This window comes from Choloepus didactylus, chromosome 1, assembly GCF_015220235.1.
Source record: "Choloepus didactylus isolate mChoDid1 chromosome 1, mChoDid1.pri, whole genome shotgun sequence".
NCBI lineage: Eukaryota > Metazoa > Chordata > Mammalia > Pilosa > Megalonychidae > Choloepus > Choloepus didactylus.
Genome location: NC_051307.1, coordinates 195341027 through 195365549, shown reverse-complemented (window position 1 = coordinate 195365549; position 24523 = coordinate 195341027). Strand labels below are relative to the sequence as shown.

The window sequence follows — 24523 nt, the reverse complement described above, 5'->3', positions numbered from 1 at the left end:
GGTCGGGAGTCCCTCACATTTTTGCTGTGTTCTCTGCTCAGGATCTCACCAGGCTGAATTCAAAGTGTTGGTTGGGGCCATAGTCTCATCTGTAGCTCAGGACCCTCTTCCAGGCTCATTCAGCTTGTGGGCAGAAATCAGTTCCTCGTGGTTGTAGGACTGAGTCCTTGGAGACCCCAGAGTCTTCCTAGAGTTCTCTCCTACACATGGGCAGTTCATAACAAAGCTGTTTGCTTTCATCCTTGAAGCCAGCCCAAGAATCCCCCTGATGCTCCACCTTCTTTTAAGGGTTCATATGATTAGGTCAGTCCTACTCGGAATAGTCTCCCTTTTGATGAACTCAGAGTTAACTTATTGGTAATCTAACCACCAGAGCTATTCCATCACAATCACAAGTCTCACCACACAGAAGGGGAAGGGTTAATACCAGATGGCAGGAATCTTGAGGGTCATCTTAGAATTCTCCCTATCACACTTCACCCTAATTAGTCTCTGCTTTTAAACATATGAAAAGATGTTCAATGTCATTCATGATTAAAGTTCTCTTTTAAAAGTCTAACATGTAGGCAAAGATCAAAGAAATTGATGATAATCAATTTATTCAGAGATGGGAAAAGAGGTACCTCATACATTGCTGGGAAATGGGGATCTCTTTGGAGAGAAATTTGGTCACATATATTGAGCTGGTATTGCCCGTTTTTCCTTGAGGTCTGGGGGCTGACCCAAGGGTTGTTTCACCCTTGGCCATTGGCTTGTTTGGGTTGGACCAGTGGGAGGCACCAGCAGGATACCAGAGGGCTGGAGGAGAGAGGTCTGTGTACTAATTCTCGACTCTCTATCAGTTCTGTGCTTCGGTTCTGGCAATGGCTGCATCCCTCCGTTATCACAGTTCCTGTTGGGCAGCCCCTCCTCCACAGCTCCAGTTGCTCTGTCCTGACAATTCCCATTCAAGGGTGGTAAGGCTAGTTTCTGAAGTTCCAGCATCCCTTGCTCACTCCTTGAACCCTGCCCACATCTTCATTAAATCTTCCTTAAAATCTCTTCCTTTAAATTGCCTGAGCTGTATTCTGCTGGAATTCCAACAGACACATCTATCAAAACAAAACAAAACAAAATTCGCCCTTTCCCAAGCAATTTCACTTCTAGGATTTTGTTCTACAGTAAATCATTCATATATATAGGGATTTATGCTGCATAACTGTTCCAAGCAACAAATGACTGGAAGGAACATAACTGTTTTCCAAAGGGAACATGAATAAATCATGGCATATCCAAACAATGAAATACTTTGTAGCTATTATATACTTTTAACTGGGCAGAAAGAGATACTGTATATGGAATGTCAGCATTTCTGTAAAACAAAGAAGTGGGATTGGGTTTGCACATATATGCTTGAATGTGTATGGTATCTCTCTGAAGTGACATGAGAAAGAATGATAAAGGTTTGCCTTTGGGGACAGAAAATGGTGGACTGAAGGATAGAATAGGAAAGAGATATATTTTCACCCTACAGTCTTTTCCACTGTTTGAATTCTTTGTCATGTGCTTATAATAATTATTCAAGAAATAAAACCTAAATACTATCTTTAAAAGAAGAATTTTTAAGCATTAGGACAATTAAATATTTATACAATGAAATCTTTAGGAACACAAACTGCTTTCCTGGAGCGAATGGTGACAAAGGAAAATTCCAGGAGATAATGACTGAAAACTTCCAATTTAATCTATTCATCCAAGAAGTTCAAAGAACTCCAATAGGTAGATCTACATCCAGATATATCATAGTCAAAATGTTGAAAGACAAAGATAAAATCTTGAAAGTAATAAGATTTAAGCAATTCAGCACATATAAGAGAAATCAATAAGATTAACAACTGACTTCTCATCAGAAACCATAGAGGCTAGAAGGCAGTGGGGTGACATATTCAAAGTGCTGAAAGTAAGAAGCTTTCCACCAAGAATCCTATATCCAGAAAAACCGTCTTTCAAAAATGAAGGCACTCAAGATGGCAGAGTGAGATACTTCAAGGCTCCCTCCCCCTACAGAAGCTTTGAACAACCAGAAAAAAATGACAGAAAGGTCTTTCTAGAATCCCGCCCCAAAAAAGTTTAGGATTGGTGTAACAGCATAAGCATTGAATCAAGCAAAAGGCTACTTAAAAATTACAAGTTCTCCTGGTGTCCTGGTTGACCCTCTCCCACTCCTCACTGGCTCAGTGCAGAACCAGCCTACACTCCCAGTGCAGATCACTGGTTTCCTTTACAGAGGAAGCAGAGTCACCCTTCTGCACATACTGGGAGCATGTATGTCTGGCCCAATCTGTATAGTGGTGGTCTGTGGGACTCACTGTTCAGAATTTGCCTTGCATAGAGAAGGCAGCTCACCAAGCTCTCCTATAAAACACTGTTGGGGAGCAGTCAAGTCATGCTGCCTAGGGCAAGGGATTGCTGGCTGTATGACATCCAGTGCAGTGCCAAGTACTGCAAGGAATTATTTCCTAAGGAGGAGGTGACATTCGCATCTTTGTAAACTGGGAATTCTTAGGACCATAGGTGCATGCACCAAGAGGAGAGGTGCATGCCCAAGACAAAAGGCTCCTACGCTTTGCCCTAGAGCTATTCTCCAAACATACAGTGTGGAAAAGCCCTGAAGGAGAGCAGTCACAAAAGCCAATCTTCAAAGACTAGGAAATGTGTTTTCTTTATCTCCATCTCCTCCTCCTCTTCCTCTTCCTCCTCCTTCTTCTCCTTCTCCTCTTCCTCCTCCTCCTCCTTTTCCTTTTCCTCCTTTTTTTTAATTAGGTCTTGGCATTCAGGGAAAGCTCTGTCATAATACTAGCTGGATACAAGCTTAAGGAACAGATGCATGAGAATTCAAATTCCAGTGATAACACACTAAAATATCATAATGTTCAGGTTTCAAAAAAAGATTACAAAATATACAGAAAACAGGAAGTGATGGCTCAGGCAAAGATGACAATTAAAGCATTATAAACCATCAGTGAGGAGGATCAGACCTGGATCATTCCAGACAGACTTTTAAAAAATGGCTCTAAATATGCTCAAAGAGCTAAAGGAAAACATGGACAAAGAACTAAAGAAATCAGGAAAACAGCATATGAACACAAAAAGAATATCAATATAGAGATGGACAGTATGAAAAGGAACCAAACAGAGCTGCAGACCACAGTAACAGAAATAAAAAAATTCCCTAGAGGGGTTCAACAACAGATTGGAGCTGGCAGAAGAAAGAATCAGGGAATTTGAAGATAAGACAATTGAAATCATCCAATGTGAGGAGCAGAAAGAAGAAAGAATGAAGAAAAGTGAACAGAGCCTGAGGAACCAGTGGGACACCGTCAAGTGTATCAATATACATATTATGGGATCCCTAGAAGGAGAAAAGAGAAAGGGACAGAGTAAATATTCAAGGAAATAATAGCTGAAAACTCTCTAAATTTAATGAAAGACATGAATATACTGATCCAAGATGCTCAGTGAATTCCAAACAAGATAAAACCAACACAGTGCCATGTTATAATTAAACTATCAGACGACAAAGATAAGGAGAGGATTCTGAAAGTCCCAAGAGAGAAGCAATGTATTACATACAAGGGAGCCCCAATAAGATTGTGTCAGTTTGTCACTGGAAACCATAAAGGCAGTGGGAAGATATATTTAAAGTGCTGAAAACAAAAAAGTTACCAACTGAGAATTCTGTATCTGGCAAAAATGTCTTTAAAAAATGAGGGAAGAATTAAGACATTCTCAGATAAACAAAAGCTGAGGGACTTCACCACCACTAGACTGGCCCTACAACAAATGCTAAAGGGAGCTCCGCAGACTGAAGGAAAGGACACTAGACAATTGTCTGAAGTGACATGAAGAAATATATCTGGTAAAGATAATGCCACAGGTAAACATAAAAGCTAGTATTACTGTATTTTTTATTTGTAACTCCTCTTTTTACTTCCTACAGGATCTAAAAGGCAAATGCATAAGATGTAATGATAAATCAATGGTTTTAGACTCATAGTGTGTAAATACATACCGTGACAAGAACTACATAAGAGGGGGGGAGATGAGGGAGTGTGTAGGAACACAGTTTATGTATGCTAATGAAGTTGCTAAGTTAGTATCAAAGCAAATGAGTGTGTTACAAAATTAGAATGTTAAATTTAAGCCCCATGGTAACCACAAAGAAATTACAGAGAATATACAAATTCATAGAGACAGAAAGTAGAGTACAGGTTATCAGGGGTGCAGGGCAGGGGCACTCGGGAGTTAATGCAAAATGAGTTTAGGATTTCTGTTTGAGGTGAAGGGGAAGTTATAATAATGGCAGGTGGTGAAAGTACTGCAACATTGAGAACATGATCAATCCCACTGAATAGAATGCTTGAGAAGGGTTGGGATGGGAATATTTATGATATATATACACAATTATATATAAACAATTATGTATATATATACAATTTAAAAAAGAAAAGCCAAAAGAAAATGACAATTAAATGTAATAAATGATACTGGATGAAATCTAAGCATGGAGGAGTAAAGGCTCAAAAGGATATTACTGAGACATAAAAAAAAATTGCAATATAGATTGTAAGCTTTATATCAATTTTAAATTTCTTGAACTTGATAACTGCCCCTAAGGTAGTTACATAAGTGAATATCCTTGTTTCTTAGGAAATATACATGGCAGTATTGTGTTCAAGCAGCATGATGTATACAATCTACACTCATATTCAGAAAACTGATTGATAGACTGATGGATAGAATGATATAGCAAATGTGGCAAAATGTTAAAATTGGTGGATCTAGGCATGGGGGGTGGTTAGGGGTATGTTGGAGTTCTCTGTATGGAGTTTGTATTATTTTGCAACTGTCCTGTAAGTTGAAGTTATTTCAAAATAAAAGGTTAAAAATTTTATTACAAAGCTACAGTAATCAAGAAAATGTGGTACTGGCATAAGGACAGTATATATATATCAATGGAATAATTTAAGATTGATTGATTTTCAACAAGGATGACAAGGCAATTCAGTGGGGGAAAGAATAGTCTTTTAAACAAATGGCTCTGGATCTCCACACGCAAAAGAATGTAGTTGGACTCCTTATTTACACCATACACAAATATTAACTAAAAATTGATCAAAGACCTAAAATGAAAGAGGTGAAACTGTAAAACTGCTGGAAGAAAACAGGAGTAAATCTTTATGACCTTAGGTTAGGCAATGGTGTCTTAGATACTAGTGACAAAAAAGTAGATTAATTGGACTACATCAAAATTAAATTGCTGCAATTGATATCATCAATAAGTGAAAAGATAACCACAGAATTGAAGAACATTTTTCAAATCATATATCTGATATATATATAAGAACTCATACAACTCAATAGTAAAAAGACATATTACCCAAGTAAAAATTGGGCAAAGCATTTGAATTTCTCCAAAGAAGATGTACAAATGGTCAGTAGCATATGAAAAGATACTTAACATCATTAGTCATTAGGAAAATACAAATCAAAATCACAATGAGATAGCACTTCATACCCACTAAAATTAAAAAGACAACAATAATTTGTTGACAAAAATGTCAAGAAATTTGAACTTCAAATATTGTTGGTGGGAATGTAAAATGGTACAACCTCTTTGGAGAACAGGTGGCAGTTCCTCAAAATGTCAGCATTATTTCTAATAGTCAAAAAGTGGAAACAACCCAAAGGTCCATCAATTGATGAATGGGTAAACAAAATGTGGTATATCCATAAATGGAATATTATTCAGCTGTGAAAAAGAATGAAGCTCTGATACATGTTAAACATAGCATGTATCTATGCTACAGAACCTTGGAAATATTACCTTGACTGACAAGGAAGCCAGTCACCAAAAAAGCAAATATTGTGTGATTCCATTTGTATGTAATGTGCAGAATAGACAAATCTATAGATTTGTGTTTCTATAGAAAGTGGATTAGTGTTTGCCTAGAGCTGGAGTTGGGTGGGGATTGTCAATGGGTGCAGGGTCCCCTTGTGGGGTGACGAAATTGTTCTAAATTTAGATTGTGTTGATGATTGCACAACTCTATGAATGTACAAAAAAACTACTGAATTGCACATTTTAAATAGGTGAATGGTATGTTATGTGAATTATATCTCAATAAAGATGTTTACAAATTAATATATAGAGAGAAAGCAAATGCTCGGTTATTCACTGGGAGTATAACAATAAGGGTACCAAACATCAGAAGACAAGGATAGTGTGGTGGGCTCAAAGGCTGGTTTTATCACATAGCAGCTGTGTGACTTCAGGAAAGTTCTTTGGCTCCCTGGCTGCACCATCTGTGAATAGGAGTGCAATCCCCATCTCTTGGGCCTGTTGTGAGACTCAAGTGAGTTCATGTGTGTGGCTTGTATTAAACATTACCAGACAGGTGTAAGCAACTCATAAATGTTAGCTGCTATTATCGTTCATGTCTGGAAACCTGTGGGGTCTTCAGTGGTCACAGATCTGGGATCCTCTCTAATTGACAGAAGATCTGATGCCCAGGAAAACCAAGCTACCTAAACTAAAAGCCATAGATTTGGACTCAAAATAAGGAACACACACAGGATCACACGACTGAAATGGCTCCTCAGAAAGGCAATGGGCTGATCTCACCCAGAAAAGACAGAAGAAATAACTTTTTCAGTTAGAAAATGTGGTACTCTGCTCAAGACGGCATTGGACCAAGTCCCTGCTCCAACACTTAAGAGTGTAACTGTGGGCAAGTTCCTTAGCCTTCTAAATCTCCATGTTTTTTTTTGTCTATAAAATAGAGCTAAGAATGTCGTCTGCTTCCTAGGGCCATCCTGCATTAACACATGCAAAGTGCTGAAATAGTGCCTGGGGGCCAGGACATTCAGGCAGCGTTAGGAGTCTTCTTCAGCTCTGCATGCATAAGTGAATTACCTGCCAAAAGGCAGGGGCTGGACAAATAGTCATGATGTAGTTTTGTACCTCTGTGATTCTACACTGGATTCTAAAAGAAATGTAGAAAGCCTTGGGTTTAGAGGGAGCAGAACACAGCAGCAGCTAGAGGGGAAATCACACAGAGACCCTGTAAGTTCATTTGTTCATTCATTCATTCAACAAGGCCTTATCCAGAACTAACCAGGAGCTTGGCTCTCTGCTGGGCGCTGGGCATGTGGTGGTGAACAAGGAAGAGAGGGTCCCTGTTCTCAAGGGGTTTACATTTTAGTGGGAGAGACAAATAATAAATATGTGAGCAAATGAGTAAAATACTTACATACTGTGATAAGAACAAGAAAGGAAATAGGATGCTATAAAAAAAAGAGAATGACAATGGCAGAGGCAGGGGTGGGGGTGGGGGCAGGTAGGGAAGGGAAGGTCTGGAAAGTGGGGCCTGAGGAGGAAGACTCAGAGGCAAGACAGAGCAAAACTTGCTCCAGGAGAGGGCAAGAGCCCTGGAAGGAGCTGGGTGTGTTTAGAGACTGCCCAGGCTCAGGGCCTAGAGATGGGCTGGTGTTTTAAGCCATTGAGTTTTGTGGAGGTGTGTCATACAGTGCTGATTGCAACAATTGCTAACTAATAAATGGGATTTGTGAAGCGTAGGTATGATTTGTGGAGGATAAAAAGGTGTATGTGTGCAGTGCTTGTGTATTTTGCGTGTGCATAAATGGCATGCTGTGATACACAAACACAGAAAAACAGAGCTATATGTTGGACAAAACAAAACAAAGTAAAACGAGCAAGCACACTCCAGAATGGGCTGTCTACAGAGTTTGTACTCAGCCCTCTGGTCAGAAGGTACCTTGGGTTCCTCTGCAGGGAAACCTACAATTTGCAGCCCTGCCTCTCCTCAACTTGCCAATGGTTTTTAGGAAAGGAGGTGGCGGCCACTGGACAGGGTTGTTTGACTTGACTGGTGTTCAGCAAACCAGGGAAGAGGTGGCACCAGCCCAGCCTGAGGCATCGGATCACACCCGCCACCGTGTGTGCCTTGGCTGCAGAGACTTCCGTCCCCACAGCAGGGCTTGGCAGTTGAGGAACGTCCCCCACTGCAGCCCTGGGAGGCAGACAGAGGGGCCTTGTGTGGAGCAGAAAGTTTCTGTGTGCCCTTCAGCAGGAACGGGGCTCAGGTCTCAAGGCCCCAGGGCATGCCTGCAAGAGTCCCCTTTCCCTGCCTTCATTCATGGTCAGCCAAATAGTGACTGTGATTAAGGGGGTGAGCTCTGGGGTCAGACTGCCTGGGCTGCATCTCAACTTCACCAGCCTTGAACTAGGACAAGTAACTTTACCTCTCTGGACTTCAATTTCTCAATTTAATAATAGGGATAAATGGAGCATCTCACTTGTAAGGTTGTCATGAGGATTGGAGGAGTGAATTTCTGTAAAGTGTTGGGAATGGTGCTTTGTGCCTGCTTATTGTTGAGTGTGTGTCACAAAACAAATATTACACAAATGATCTCACTTGATTCTTGCAAAACCCACAAAGGTCAGTGTTATCAGCTGACTTAGACTGGGCTCCCCCAGAGACAGAGCTTGAGACAAGGATTCACATGAAAGCAGTTTGTTTGTGAGCTAAATCTAAAAAAAAACACAAGTAAGGAGTGAGGAAGGCCGGCAGATACCATTGTGGGTAACTGGGGTCAATCCTGCTGGGAACCCGGAGAGACAGTGAGACTACACACCTCAGAGCTATGGCAGCAGGGGGCTGGGGGATTTCTGCCCCTTCTCCCATCAGTCGTGGGTTGAGGACTGCTCCTGGAGGAAGGGTGACCTTCCCACCCAAACTGCCCACAACTGTCCTGGTTTTAGCTCTGAAAAGCCTATAATCCTGGAAACCCTTCAGTCCCAGCCTGATGGTGACCACCCAACCTGGAGGGTGTTAATTCATGCCAGCACTTCTGGTTTGTCCCACTTTAGGGCTTGGCAGGACCCAGGGCCTCGAGCAAGCCCTCAGGCAGAGATGCGGGTCACTAGGAGACACCATGCGCTAAAAGGGTAAGGCCCAAGGGGATGAGTTCGGCCTCCTAATCCCACTTTAGAGGTGAGAAAAGGGAACCTCAGAGAGGCAAAGTAACCTGCTCAGTGTCACACAGCAGGAAGTGCCCTGGAGGTGGAGGGTTCAAACCCAGGTCTGTCTGATGCCCTTGATCACCAGGTTCCATGGCTCCTCCTTCAGAGCTCAGCTAGTCCAGTGACTGGAAACAAAACATCTACAGGCTTGGATAGGAAGGCTAAATGTCATTAAGATGTCAATTCTACCCAAACTCATCTACAGATTCAATGTAATCCCAATCAAAATTCCAACAACCTACTTTGTAGACTTGGAAAAGCTAGTTATCAAATTTATTTGGAAAGGGAAGATGCCTTGAATTGCTAAAAACACTCTAAAACAGAAAAATGAAGTGGGAGGACTTACACTCCCTGACTTTGAAGTTTTTATAAAGCCACAGTAGTCAAAACAGCATGGTACTGGCACAAAGATAGACATATTGATCAATGGAATCAAACTGAGAATTCGGAGCTAGACTCCCAGATCTTATCTTTGATAAGGCCCCCAAAGCCACTGAACTGGGACATATTTCAATAAATGGGGCTGGGAGAGTTGGATATCCATATCCAAAAGAATGAAAGAGGACCCCTATCTCACACCCTATACAAAAATTAATTCAAAGTGGATCAAAGACCTCAATATAAAAGACAGTACCATAAAACTCCTAGAAGATAATGTAGGGAGACATCTTCAAGACCTTGTATTAGGAGGTCACTTCCTAGACCTTACACCCAAAGCACAAGCAACAAAGGAAAAAATAGATAAATCAGAACTCCTCAAACGTAAAAGTTTCTGTACCTCAAAGGAATCTGTCAAAAAGGTGAAGAGGCAGCCAGCTCAATGGGAAAAAATTTTTGGAAACCATGTATCTGACAAAAGACTGATATCTTGCATATATAAAGAAATCCTACAACTCAATGACAATAGTACAGACAGCCCAATTATAAAATGGGCAAAAGGTACAAAGAGACAGTTCTTTGAAGGGGAAATACAAATGGCCAAGAAACACATGAAACAATGTTCAGCTTCACTAGCTATTAGAGAGATGCAAATTAAGACCACAATGAGATACCGTCTCACACCAATTAGAATGGCTGCCATTAAACAAACAGGAAACTACAAATGCTGGAGAGGATGTGGAGAAACTGGAACTCTTATTCATTGTTGGTGGGACTGTATAATGGTTCAGCCACTCTGGAAGTCAGTCTGGCAGTTCCTTAGAAAACTAGATATAGAGTTACCCTTCGATCCAGCGATTGCACTTCTCGGTATATACCTGGAAGATCTAAAAGCAGTGACACGAACAGATATCTACACGCCAATGTTCATAGCAGCATTATTCACAATTGCCAAGAGAAGGAAACAACCCAAATGTCCTTCAACAGATGAGTGGATAAATAAAATGTGGTAATACACACGATGGAATACTACGTGGCAGTAAGAAGGAATGATGTCGTGAAACATATGACATGGATGAACCTTGAAGACATAATGCTGAGTGAAATAAGCCAGGCACAAAAAGAGAAATATTATATGCTACCACTAATGTGAACATTGAAAAATGTAAAATAAATGGTTTATAATGTAGAATGTAGGGGACCTAGAGATAGAGAGTGATTAATGAAGGGGGAATGATAACTCATTAAAAACAGATAAGTTATTGTGGGTAAATTTAACATTCTGGGAATGCACAGGAATGACTATGGTTTGTTAATTTCTGGTGGGTATGGTAGGAACAAATTCACAGATATGTTGCTATATTAGGTTACTTTCTTAGGGTAGAGTAGGAACACATTGGAAGTAAAGTAGTTATCTTAGAAAAACAAAACAAAACAAAACAAATCTACAAGCTGACAGGTAACACGCAAGGAGGGCAGTGGACAGTGTAAGACAATAAGGAGATAGGGCCTGTGGCCAAAAGGCGAGTATGGCAGCTTCTAAAGAGGGTAGAGGCTGCTCAGCTCAGGCTGATTACTCCCCACCTGGGAAGGAATGCCCCATGTTGCTAAACCATCCAAGTTTTCAACAGAAGTTGGATTTTTATGGGAAATCTCCCAAGTATTAAATGTTTTCAAGGAATTTTCTAAAGCACATGTGAACCAACCCTGTTTGGGCTAAACATGACATTGGCCCCTGGCTGCCCGATGGGGCCCTGTGTCTAGCCCAGTGGCCCCTCTGCTCCCCTCCATAGGTGAAGCTTGGGATGTGTGTTGATCTCTCACCTCAGTAGGGGTCCCTACAGAAATGGGGGCTGGCTCAGTGTGCATTTAGGGCACATATCCACCTCACCCTGAGCTTCACTCATGTTCTGTCCTTACTTCTTTCCTAGCCCATTTCCACATGTGAGTATCTAGCACATAGGCACCAGAACAGCCACCCTAGTCATGAACCAGTTAGTGAACAGCCATGCAGTGGTCCCCAGTGACCCCCTGCTGCCCTGACTGCCGGGACCCCTTCCCTGGGATCCTCTGACTTCCCCTCAATCCAGTAACCCCAGGGTTCACTCCTGGCACAGCAGGGACCCCCTCTGGCCCTATGGCTGGACCAGTATCACTACTTTCTCTCTCTCCCTCTCCCTCTCTCTTTAAAATTATGTGACCCTCTGGAAACCTTGTTGAATCAAGGATGGTTATAAACCATGGTGTGCTGGTAAATGTTTAACCACCAGCTCTGCAGGAGTGGAGGGAGCCCTGATCAGTAGCATTTGCTGATTTCCATAGTTTTAATACTCTCACGCTGGCCAATTTCAAGCTTCCAACATGACGTGACTGAACATGGAGTTGGGAAGGGACACGCACACTTAGTATTATGTACCATTTACTACATAGATACAAGAGACATATATAACCTCGAGAGCCCAAATAGTAAAACGTAGATTAATTAGGAAGTGATGAGTTCTGAGTATTACCTTTGTTCCAATATAACTTATTATAATAGTAGTTCATATAATTTAATTTTTAATAATGTTTTTAATTATGTTGTCAACAACCAGCTCTTTTTTAAACAATCACCTCTTCTGAGCTGGTTCAAGCCAGCTTCAGCACATCACTGGATGAATCAACACTGGCAGATAAATAACAAAAATGGGTCCCGGGTGTTTGGAGGACAAGGATGGGGAGGCAGTCTCCATCCATCCTCGGGGGGCAATTCAGGCCTCTTCACCCCACATACCCCTCCTGCACCCGGCCAGCCCCACCTACCTGCAGCAGGAAGTCAAACAGTGCCAGGCGAGCCCATTCGCTGTGGCGGATGCCCAGGCACGGGGCCGGGCCTGGCCAGCTGCAGCTACGCGCCAGCAGGGCCTGGTACTGCAGCCAGCCCAAGGCCAGAGAGTTCTGGTCGTTGTCCGGGTCTCCCAGGTGCTGTACGTCGGGTGCCCACCAGACGACCGGCCTTGCGGCCCCATCCGTGTAGCGGTAAGGCAGCAGCGGGCTGCGGAAGCGCCGGGCCACAGCGGGTAGGCTCCGGCGCAGCCCCAGCACACGGTCCACATGGAAGGACAGGACCTCGGGCAGGTCCCCGGGCCTCTTGATTAGGCCGCAGAGGCCTTGGGAGCAGAGCTGGCTGAGCCCGGGAGCAGACACACCTTGAAGGCTCCCTTCGGGAGAGAAGCCGACCTGCAGCACCTGCCCATGGGCGGGAATCCTGGCTTTGCCCACCACCTCCCCCTGGGCCAGCAGCCAGAGGGCCTCTACATCGTGTTCTGTGAGCCAGGGGGGCACCTGCCCACTGGTTAACAGCCCTGAGTGCTCAGCGTCACACCATACGGATCCTTGCAGCTTCCCAACAGAGCCAGGCCACTGACGAGCCCCCCACGCCGGGGCAGGATCCTCTGCTTGTCGACCACCAGCCAAGACTGTCCTCTCAGCTCCTGGCAGACTCCTGCCTTCGGCTGGTTGGGGCTGGAGAGTTGGTCCAGCAGTAGCTTTCCAAGCCTGTGAAGCCGCTGTGTGGCTCCCTCCGAGATGGCTGACCAGGGTGCCCGTCTTGTTCTGTGACTCCCGGGTGGGATCAGTGTGCTGGGGGTGGCCCAGGTCTTTGGTTCCTGGACTCATGGCCTTATCCTCCCCCAGGAGCCCAAGACGCCAGGTACTGAGTCTCAAATTTCCTAGAGATGCCGAAGGAATGTCCCTCCTGACCCTCCCTGGACGTCTGTTGTCATCTCTCAGGGACCTCCTGCTTCTGTCCACTCTTCCTCTGTGGGCTTGCTCCTCAGCACAGACCAAGTTGGAATTCCTGGGCAAAGCCGAGCCTTTCCAGAACACCAGGTTTCTTGCCCACTGTCTCTGGCTAGGGCTCAGAGCTCGCTGGACACGGGGGTCATGTGTGCCAGTGACCCCCTGGGGCTCCATGGGCCCAGGATCCATGCTGGTGGCTGGACGCAGCGGCGGAAAGTGTGTGACAGCCATGAAAGACAGGGTCATCAAGAGGCAGAATGCCATCACTGATCGCCTTTTGCCACGAAGCCTTCTCTTGAGCCAAGGTGCCTAGGGGAGGGGGTAGAAACAGAAGGCTTGAGACCTGGGAAAGACAAAGCCCCAATGCTCAGAACAATGGGGATGATGATCAAAGGAGCACCTTGGGCGCATGAGGGAGTGAAAAGAGCGTAGGTGGAGTCTTATCATCTAGCTGCCTTCCAAAGAGGAAATGGACAACCTCAGCCAACTCCACTCATGCTTCAAGGCTTAGCTTGCTTTATCTCTCAGGGTAGGCTTTCTTGATGCCTGTCAGCAGGCTTGTGCTGCCCCTACACCCTTTGAAGAAATGGCTATTCAGACATTGGTCGCCATGCACCTTAAGGGTCTCCTTCCACATCTGCCCCCTCCCATCAAGTACTGGTCCCTCTCTTTTCATTTCCATTTTCATGTGATTCCTAGAGCCCACTGTAGCAGTCCCCACAAATATGCTCGCCCCCTTTTCCAGGGCACATGGCCTCCAGTTAAGGAGGTTTTTCCCAGCCCACCTTGCAGTTGCATATGGCCAAGGTGGCTAAGTCCTTGCCCATGGCGTGAGAGTCAACCACTTATGCCTGCCTTATTTGCTTAGAAGGAAATTGGCTGCCTTGGCCTTTCTCTCTTCCCTTTTACCTGCATGTTGGCACCTGGATGTGGCAGTGTCCACTCCATACATGTGGGCAAGAACACACCCTTGGGGCAGTGATTTTTCAAAGTGTGGTCCCCAGACCAGCAGCATCGCCTGGGAACTTGTCAGAAATGCACATTCTCAGGCCCCACCCCAGACCTGGTGAATCAGAAACAAGGGCCCAGCAACCTGTGTTTTAGCAAGTTCTGCAGGTGGTTCTGATGCTCGCTCAAGTTTGGAAGCCATTGCCCTAGGGGGCTGTGGGGCCACAGTGAGGAAGGAGCCTGGGTGCTGGGGCAGAGCCACCCGAGGGCTGTTTTAACCACTATATTTTAGAGTCTCTGATCCTTCAGTTTAGCCTTTACCCTAATGACACACCTAGTGGCAGAGCACTGGTACACAGTAAGAATCAACAAATATGTGCCTGGCTGACTGCATGAAAACCATAGCCCATGCCACAAAAACTCCCCCAAATCAAGTTTACCAACTAAATTTGTCAGATATTTTTTATATTCTGTGCAGTGTGAGGCAGGCCACTGGAATACATAGAAACGGTGTGTGGGTGGACCGAGTTTTAAAAGATCTCCCACTTCATGGAAACCATCCCAACAACAACAACAACAATAAATCAGATTCTATTTTTCTCACATGTGTTGCTCTTCTGAAAACATTCTCTCATTGGTTGAAGAAATGGGATTGGCCGAGATCCGGTCTGTAGTGTCCTCTGTGGGTGAGGCCCAGCACCCAGAGCATCTCTCAAAAGAGCTACCTCCACCCCCCACAATCCTCCCCAGCAGCCACATGGGCCCAGGCATCCTGACCCCTGACCAAAGCTGATGGGGCTGTCCTGGACCTTGGCCCACACAGGGCCAAAGAGAGCCTCGCACCACCTCCCCCACCCCTGGGAAAATGGGCTTGGGACAGGTCAGCAAGGATGGCTTGCCCTGCTCATGAACTAGGGTGCCGAGTGCAAAAGGGCATAATCTGTTTAGAGCCAGTCTGCAGGGAGAGAGAAGGAAAGTTTCACAGACAAACCAGAGACCCAAAACAGCACAGATGTCTTTGCCCCCCTTCTGGAAACTTCTGGTTCAGGTCCTGAGCTTGCCCCACTGCCTGGAGCTCTGTGAGACTAGCAGCAGTTATGAGGGTAAAGCCCATTCATTTTCCTCTTCGCTGGGGTTGTAGATCAAGACAGTTTCTGCTGCAAGCAGCTGAGAAGTCCTAATTAAGATAATCTTTGAGTTCCCTTCCAGTGTCAACACGCTATGATTAAAAGAGCCTCTCCTCTCCCTCCCTCAGTCCCCATTTGGCCCTCCCCTTCCCTCCAAACTCATGGGCTGCAGTAATGAGCCCCTCACACATGTTCTCATTTGTCTGTGCTTTCTATCCCTTTCTGGGTCCTGCAGGAACTGAATACATTTTCTCTTCTCATTACATTGAACATCAGAAGAGAATTCAAAAACACGGGAAAGCCAGTGACAGCACCACCCAGAAAGCTCCCCACTACTCCCTCCTACCTCCAGCAACTCCACACCCGGCCCACCCCTCAGGCCTTCTGGAAACGAGGCCTTCACTCACCCTCTTGGAGCCTGGCTTTCCAGAGTCTCTAGGCACCTCTTTGTGTCAGACACCCCAACCTCTGGGAGCCAGCGTGTGGTGACGGGAAGAGCACAGGACCAGGAGTCGGCAGGCTCAGCCTGCGTTGACCGGTGACCTCACTCTCTGGTTCCTACTTCCTCATCTACAAGGGTGAGGCTGGGTGAAATGACCTTCACGGCCTCACTTTCCCCAACATCCAGTTATTCCAGCTCTTGGCGCCTCTGGAGCCGACTGCCCATCTGTGGGCTTTCCTGGGCCCCCTCACCTCCCTGTCCCATCTGCCGATGAGAAGCATCTACAGCAGAGCAAAGATGGGCAAGAGGATCCCCATCCCCACCTCACAAAGCATTTTGGCTCTTGAGTGTGGCTCTTGGAGGACAAGGGTTGAAATGAGTGAGATTTTCTGCCTTTGCCCCATCACCACTAGGAGACCCAATCCCTCACCTTGGCCTGAGCAGTGAGACTGAGGCAACCAAAGGTTTTCGCAGCTCTGTGCTGACGCCCCCAGAACCCAGTGACACATGTCATCAGCAGGGTGGCAGGTGAAGGCTCAGAAACATCGTCCTGTCCACCTGGTTCTACGACCTGAAGCTGTTACTAGAACAGCCTCCTAAGACCTAAAGTAACTGCCTCCCCACCACTCCCCACCTGGAGGAAAGTCCTGCCTGGTCTCTGGCACCCTCGTGCTAAACTCTCCCCTGTGCAGCTGTAAAGCCAGCAGGTGACTCTATGTCCCAGAGTCGAGCAGTCCCTGAGCCTGGACAGCCTGCTTGTGGCAGAGGGGACCACTGAGCTGAATAAGCAGTGGGGAAATCAGGTGAGCAGTAGGTTTCTGATTCCCCGCTTCACCCCCCCGACTCAACCGAGGCTTCCGGGGCCACAGAGCAGGAGACAAAGCCTGGGGAGTATTTCCCTCATGAATTGTGGGGTCCCCTAGACATCCTGTGCTCCCCAAACTTGTATGTCATTTGGTATCGCTCTCCTTCTTACTGGAGATAGGTCAGAACAATGGTTTTCAAACTTGCTCAGGGGTCCACCATGGGGCAGCAAATTTAGGAGAGGACTTTTTGCACTCTGCATTCCCTAAACACACACACATATAGATATTCTCTCTCACACACGTATCTATTCAGACAAATACACATACACTTCCATCAAAACAGCTCTATGTTCTTTTTTCATCAGGTGAGTTTAGCCCATTTACATTACTTGATAGGCCATGTTTAGCCTTAGCTCTGTCATAGTATTTTATGGTGTATTTTCTGTATTTATAATTTTTGAAGATTTTCACCATGTTTTCAGTTTCCTTTACTTTGCTTTTGTGTGTATTTTTCTCATAATATTTAGGAAATTTTGATTTAGGTCCTAATGATTACCTTTATGATTATAAACCTTAGTTGTCTAGTTCTTTAAACAATAGTTCTTAAAACCCTACTAAGAGCAATGATAAAATTAGTATATTTTCTCTTCCAATTTTAGTCAGTAGTTATCTTTGACTAAAAAAATAGTTATCTTTTTTAGTGTTTACCTTTGTAATATTAAATATGCTTACACATCTAGTATATTATCAAATTTGGTCCCCAGTGAGAGATTGATGTACAATGGTCAGACTAGATATAAAAATAGAACTCTAACCCTCTATCTAAGCAGCCAGTCCAATCAACTACACCATGATCTGCAGCAACTAGTCCGGGGAGCTAAATCACAGTTCCTGTATTAATTGGCCCCAAATATCCAGGACATAATCAGTAAGTAAGAGATTCCTTACTTTTTCCCCCAATTCCAACTTAGGACCAACTGGAGAAAGAAAAGTATGCTCCCTTAACTAATCACAGAAGATATCCCACTGCTAGGTAGCCTGCCTCCCGTTTCCCCATGCCTAACGCCTCCAATGAGGGTGCACCCGATGTCTTCCCTTTTTCCCACTAAAGAGCTTTCCAACTCCTCTGCCTGCCTTTGAGTCTCTGCCAAACACAAGTGTTGGTGGCTGACTCCCCTGCTACGGCAAGCTCTGGATAAATACCCCTGCCTTGTACTCAGGACTTTTTTTTTTTTAATATCCACACTATGTATTATTAATAAGGCAAACAGCATCTTTTATTCTTCCTCCTGCCCTTTTTCTTCATTCCCTTTCCAATTTTTAAGATCTGTGTCATTTCTACATTGTTAGAATATAAAACATGTACATTTTATTCCATTACTCTAATGCCCACATTTGTTATGGTCTTAGTTCTTTGGCTAAATACATTCTATGCATACTCCTGTTCCTCTCACCCTAGTTTCTGAATATTTCTTAGTTGACTAAAGTTCAAACTCTAGTAATTCCTTTAAGAAGTGCTCATAGAAACAATATTCTCTGAGTTCTTTGTATGTTCAAAACTATTTTTCTATAACATTCATATCTGAAGGAAAGTTTGACTAGATATAAAATAATTGGCTCAGTTTCTTTCTTTCCTTGAATAGCTTGTGGGTCCTGCATGGCTTTTTGCTAGTACTGGATATTGCCACAGAGAAATCTAAGATAAATTTAATTTTTTGCTCTGCCTAGCTGTCCTGTGTATTCTTTCTTTTTCTTTGAAATCCCATAATATTATTAGAACATATCTTAGAGTTGACTGTTCTGGGTAGATTTTTTCTTAGTATGGAGTATACCTTATTAGAATAGGTAGATTCAAGTATTTTTTATTTCATCCAAGTTTTCTTGAACTAAATAGATCAATATTTGTTCCATTCCATTATTTTATTTTCTTCTTTGGGCTCTTCAATTATCCATATGCTGGATCTTCTTTGTCATATATCTTTCATTTTCTCTTTATCCTTTCTAAGATTTTATTTTCATTTCATTTTGTTCACTCTTATTTCTATACTCTCATTGCATTATTATATTTTACCCAATATTTATTCACCCTTGTGTACTTTCTGATTTCTACCTATTTTCTTAATTTCTATTTTCCCTATCTATTTCCAGTTCATATTTTATTTCTTCCTGCTCTTACCATTCCTTCCTTGGATTCTTGCATTTCTGTTATATGGTGTTCCTCCATACAGGGTATTTTTTCATTAAGTTTTTCAAACTCACAGAGAAATGATTATTCAAAATAGTCACCTGTTTCAGAATAATTTTTTTTAGATGACTGGCCTTTAACTGCGAATACATTTTTGTGCTCTCTGTCTCATTTTTTCTTTAGTGTCTCTGTATGGATGCTAAACTTGCTTTTCTTTATTGTATGATGTGTACAGTTAATTGGAAGAGGTTCCTATAGGTGTGGAGAGGACCAAATAACATTTTAAATCAGCTGGCTTCCATAACACAAAAGTTCTCATCTCCTCATCTGCCACACAGCCAGGCTGGTTCCAGCAAATATGGCTTGTTAGCATGGTTCTTCAGGAATCACAGCCTCCTCTGCTTCTCTAACCCTAATGGTCCAGCTGGGGCCTTTGTGCCACCAAGCTTCCCCCCCATTTCCAGGCTCTCTTTTGCAGGCAAGAAGAGATTTTGCTCCTCAAGGTGAGTCCCTCACCTTTGGGTACATTTTTTTGGTGCTCTCTGATATCTGCCACCATTTGGGCTCTCTCCTACACCCTTTTTCATTTCTTCCTACATTACTCCTGCATGAACTCGACTGTTTTTTATACTCCTCCAAAATATTATGATGACTGCCTCCTGATTTAACTGAAAAGGAAATTTGACTTTGCCTTCCATTCTCTTTGTTGCTTTCTGATGATTTCCAGGAGTAGAAGGAAAGGACACAAAGTTTATGTGGCACTGGTATGAGCACTGGCACATTTTTAAGAAGACTTTCAAAGAAGCATGCCCTTACAGAATGCAGTGGCTGGGCCAGCCCACAGAACATCCAACTCTTTCCAGCTTCTGTGTCCAGGAGCCGCAACACCCAGACAGCCCAGGAAATTCTAAGACTTTTGCTCCCTCTGTACATTTCCATGAGATCCAGGCCAGTATACTAGCTGCTGTGAGAGTGCAGCCTCTAGGTGGGCTGACTCCTCAGCACTCCCCCCAAGAGACCACCCTTGAAGCCCTTTGAAAAGTGTCATAGAACAGGAAGTAAATCCACTGAAATTTTTTCACTTTATAATTTACTCACCACCAGACCACCAACACCAAATGTGCCCCTCCTTCTGTTTTCAATCTGGCTGAAAGGTAGTGCTGTACACTACGATACCCAAGCCAGAATTCTGGGCCTGACTTTCATTCCACCCCTTCCTCTGACCCCTACATCCAAGTCTCATAAATCTTCCTTCTAAACATCTTTTGGATCAGTCCATTTCTCCTGACCTCTCTGTGTCTACCTTAGCCAAGGTGCTGTCTTCTTTCACTGGGACACTTACAATAGTTCCCTAATTGGGCTTCTCTCCATCCACTGGCTTAGATTCATCCCAGCCTTTTTAGATAAAGTCTAAAATGCCTTACATGCTCCAGCCATACTGAACTTCTTTCAGTTCCTGGACAGTGTCAGGCCCTCCAGACATTAACACATGCTGTTCCCTCTGCCTGGGACATCCCCCTCCTCCCTATTCTCACCCTTCAGGTCTTAGACACCATCTCTCCCAGGAAGCCTTCCCCTGAGGTCCCTGGATAGGTCAGATGTCCTTGCTGTATGCTCCCATAATGTACCATTTCTCTCCTGGCACAGCCCTTTCACCCTGTACTGTTCTTCAAAGACCATCTCTCGCAACAGACAAGCTCCTCCACGTGAGTGGGACGCTGTCTTATTTGCTGCCATATCTTGGGCTTGTCACAGTGCCTCGCACACAGGAAGTTTTCTACACTGAGCCCTCAGATAGGAGGGGATCAGGGAGACACAAACACCGTTCTCTCGCCTATGGCACTGCAAGTTTGGTTGTGAAGAGGGCTCCTTCAATCTCTGAGGACTACCTCAAACAGGCCTTCCCTGTGTGGGGCTCTAGAGGCCTCCCTGTCTTTCTGTGCTCTAGGTTGTGTCCCTGTGGCCCCCAATGATTCCAGCTGCTCCCACAGTGACAGCTCTCCTGCACACTGCCAGCTTCCCACCTCAAGCATCTGAATCGCCCCCTGCTTTCTTGCCTGCTCTGCCAGGAGGTACAGATGAAATCAACAACTTGGCTGACAACCTTCAGACACTAGGGGACAAAAGTCAGTGGACAGGCAGTCTTTACATACACCATGATGAAGAAAGACAAGAATTCCTTCAACGAGAGCCTGACTGAGTGGAAGTTCTTCGTCTACAACTCGACCATCAGGGAGTTCCTGGGGTGCACCACCAAGAGCTGGGGTTTGAGCTTGCTCCTCTACCTAATCTCCTATGGGTTCCTGGCCGAACTCTTCATGTTCACAATGTGGGTTATGCTTCAGACTTTGAATGATGAGGTTCCAAAATATCATGACCAGATTCCTAGTCCAGGGCTTACAGTTTTTCCAAAACCACTTACTGCATTGGAATATACAATCAGTTTGTAAGATTCAGGTTCCTATAAAGCATACATTGAAGATCTTACTATTTTTCTAAGGCCATATGATTTAGAGGAAGAGAAGAATCTCACAATCTGTCCTGATGGAGTGCTTTTGAATAGAAGGGCCCAGATTATCATATATTTTAGTTTCTTACTTGAAGAATGCAGTAGTATGAAAGATCCTGATTTTGGCTATTCCAAAGGAAAACCTTGTATTCTTGTGAAAATGAACAGAACAATTGGATTAAAGCCTGAAGGAGAACCAAAGATAATGTGTGTTTGTAAGGATGGAAATATGGCAGTTTTATCAACTTATCCTCACCATACAATTGTAGACTTAAAATATTTTCCATATTATGGTGAAAAAAAACTGCATGTGGGCTATTTACAGCCAGTAGTTGCTGTGCAGCCAGACTTTAGCTCTAACAGTACCAAGAAAGAGACGACAGTTGAGTGCAACACTGATGGGTCACCCAACCTAAAAAGCCAAGATGATCGCGACAAGTTTTAGGGACAAGTTATGTTCAAAAATCACAATGAATGCATAGTATTAGTAGGATATTTCCAGAGTAAATTTTGTTTTGCCTTGTCTTCATTTTGTATCAGTTGGAACTGCCATTCTAGAATTATGAGACCCCTTTGGAAAAAGGTAGGTGGTACATGACATTGGGGTAACATCATAATGTGCTTCCAGATCATAATGTTCAGTATCCTCTGAAGTAACTGTCTGTTAACTCTGCTGCCCTTTGAACCAGTGTAAAGACGTCACATTAGGGACTGGTAAATACCTGACTCAGAACATGTAGAATGGGGGTCTTGTCCTGTTTTTATGTGGTTCAATTGCTAGATGTCTAAATCTTAATGTGCTGTGCTCTGTAAATATTTTATGGATCTATCACTGGTTAACTGTCATATTTTGATGCCAACAAATGCTAAAAGAATAAATGGTACATAACCAACATCAAGTGACTTTATAGCTGCAATAAATGTGGTTGTACAGAAACCCTGAGGTTCTGTATGGTGAGGAGGAAAAAAGAAAATAAAAATGGATTGAAAGTGGAAAAAAAAAAAGTCAGTGGATAAACGCTCCAGCCTCTGTCCTTCAGAGGGACAATTCGAAGGCACATCTACATGGCAATGCGGAAGGCCGCATGGAACTCAGCCTCTTTTCCATGAAACAGATGAGGTTTTTCACCCCCTAAGAAGCCTCTATCTGATGAGCCTTTTAAAATAAGATCCTACATTTTTTCCGTCTGAATAGATATAGTTTAAATTTTGATCTTTATTACTATTCTTAAAAACCATACAAGTAATACATGCTTAGATAAGCACTGTGAAAAACCCAAATATTACTAAATAAATTAAAGCAAATTTGAACATCTTCTATTCCCTAGAGCAAGCCACAGTTAACAATTTGGGGGGACATCTTCCCAGGCCTATTTCTTTTCTTTGCCTTACAACACATGCCTGTGTCACGATGTGTTAGTTTTCTGTGGCTGCCATAACGAATCGTCACAAACTTGATGGCTTAAAATAACACAGACACATTCTCTCATGGGCCTGGCAGCCAGCACTTCAACATCTGTTTCACTGCGCTGGAATCAAGGTGAGGTGTCAGGGGGCCGTGCTCCCTCCAGAGGCTCGAGAGGAGAATCTGTTCCTTGACTCTTCCGGTTTCTGGTGGCTGCTGGCACCCCTTGATCTGTGGCTGCATCACTCTGATCTCTGCCTCCATCACCTTCTCCTTTTCTGTGAGTCACCCTCTGCCTCCCTCATATAAGGACACTAACCGCACTTAGGGCCCACCTGGATAATCCTGGATAATCCCCTCTTCTAGCATCCTTAACTTAATCACATCTGCAAAGACCCTTTTTTGAAATAAGGAAACATTCACAGATTCCAGGGATTCGAATATGGATATAGCTTGGGGAGCCATGTTTCAGCTTTCTATACGTGCTAATTATTTTTAGCATAAAGGAGATGACTACTCCACAGCTTGTTTTGGTTGACGTAACAATATGTCCTGAAGATTTTTCATCTCTGTCCTTGTAAAGGTTACCTTATTCTTTTTAAACTGCTGCATAATATTTCACAGTGGAAATGTGCTGTTATTTTTTTACCCATTCCTGTACTGAAGGATCTTTGGATCATTTACAATTGTGTATTATAACAAACAGTGCTGCACTGAACATCCAATGCATGCATCTCTGGGGAGAAATATGAGGTCTTCTGTAGAGATGATCCCATGAGATGAAGTTGTTGGGTCCCCTCTTTCTTACTGATGTTAATTTTTCTTTGTATATCAGTTATCTCCTTTAATCCTCACAAAAACCCAGGGAAATGGGAACCATATAATTCCTGTTTTACAGATGAGAAAACAGAAAGGTCCAGTGTGCTAATGTTTTCCCAGGGTCAGGCAGCTAGCAAGAATACCAACACTCTTAGTTAAAACTAAAAGGAGAGGAGGCGGGGCAAGATGGCAGACTGGTGAGCTGTAAGTTTTAGTTACTCCTCCAGGAAAGTAGGTAAAAAGCCAGGAACTGCGTGGACTGGACACCACAGAGCAATCTGTCTTTGGGCATACTTCATACAACACTCATGAAAATGTCGAACTGCTGAGATCAGCGAAATCTGTAAGTTTTTGCGGCCAGGGGACCCGCGCCCCTCCCTGCCAGGCTCAGTCCCGTGGGAGGAGGGGCTGCCAGCTCCGGGAAGGAGAAGGGAGAACTGCAGTGGTAGCCCTTCTCGGAAACTCATTCTTCTGATCCAGACTCCAACCATAGATAGACTGAGACCAGACACCAGAGAATCTGAGAGCTGCCAGCCCAGCAGAGAGGAGACAGGCATAGAGAAAAAAAAATAACACGAGAAGCTCCGAAATAAAGGCAGAGGATTTTTGGAGTTCTGGTGAACACAGAGAGGGGAAGGGCGGAGCTCAGGCCTTGAGGCGCATATGCAAATCCCGAAGAAAAGCTGATCTCTCTGCCCTGTGGACCTTTCCTTAATGGCCCTGGTTGCTTTGTCTATTAGCATTTCAATAACCCATTAGATCTCTGAGGAGGGCCCTTTTTTTTTTTTTTTTAATCCTTTTTTCCTTTTCTAAAACAATTACTCTAAGAAGCCCAATACAGAAAGCTTCAAAGAATTGCAATTTGGGCACGTCAAGTCAAGAGCAGAACTAAGAGAGCTCTGAGACAAAAGGCAATAATCCAGTGGCTGAGAAAATTCACTAAACACCACAACTTCCCAAGAAAAGGGGGGTGTCCGCTCACAGCCACCATCCTGGTGGACAGGAAACACTCCTGCCCATCGCCAGCCACATAGCCCAG

General features: G+C 43.9%; 2 protein-coding genes across 4 annotated transcripts in view; one reads left to right on the top strand and one right to left on the bottom strand.

Annotated features, from left to right (window-relative positions):
* GASK1A (golgi associated kinase 1A) overlaps positions 1-24523 on the bottom strand; it is a 93994-nt gene that overhangs the window by 20384 nt on the left and 49087 nt on the right. For all 3 annotated transcript variants that reach the window (XM_037848381.1, XM_037848397.1, XM_037848387.1), the window contains exon 2: positions 12266-13552. In XM_037848381.1, the coding sequence (XP_037704309.1) occupies positions 12266-13552 (1287 nt within the window). The remainder of the gene's footprint in view (positions 1-12265; positions 13553-24523) is intronic.
* On the top strand, positions 20908-21705 carry LOC119543521 (sodium/potassium-transporting ATPase subunit beta-3-like). Its single transcript, XM_037848411.1, has 2 exons — positions 20908-21145; positions 21254-21705. The coding sequence occupies exons 1-2, from the start codon at positions 20908-20910 to the stop codon at positions 21703-21705; spliced, it is 690 nt and encodes a 229-aa protein (XP_037704339.1).

Bases quoted from the DNA above. Each gene is read 5' to 3' on its own strand.
- LOC119543521 (XM_037848411.1), top strand. From the start codon at position 20,908: ATGATGAAGAAAGACAAGAATTCCTTCAACGAGAGCCTGACTGAGTGG. The intron at 21,146-21,253 runs GGCTTACAGTTT...TTTTTCTAAGGC, and splicing joins TGACCAGATTCCTAGTCCAG to CATATGATTTAGAGGAAGAG.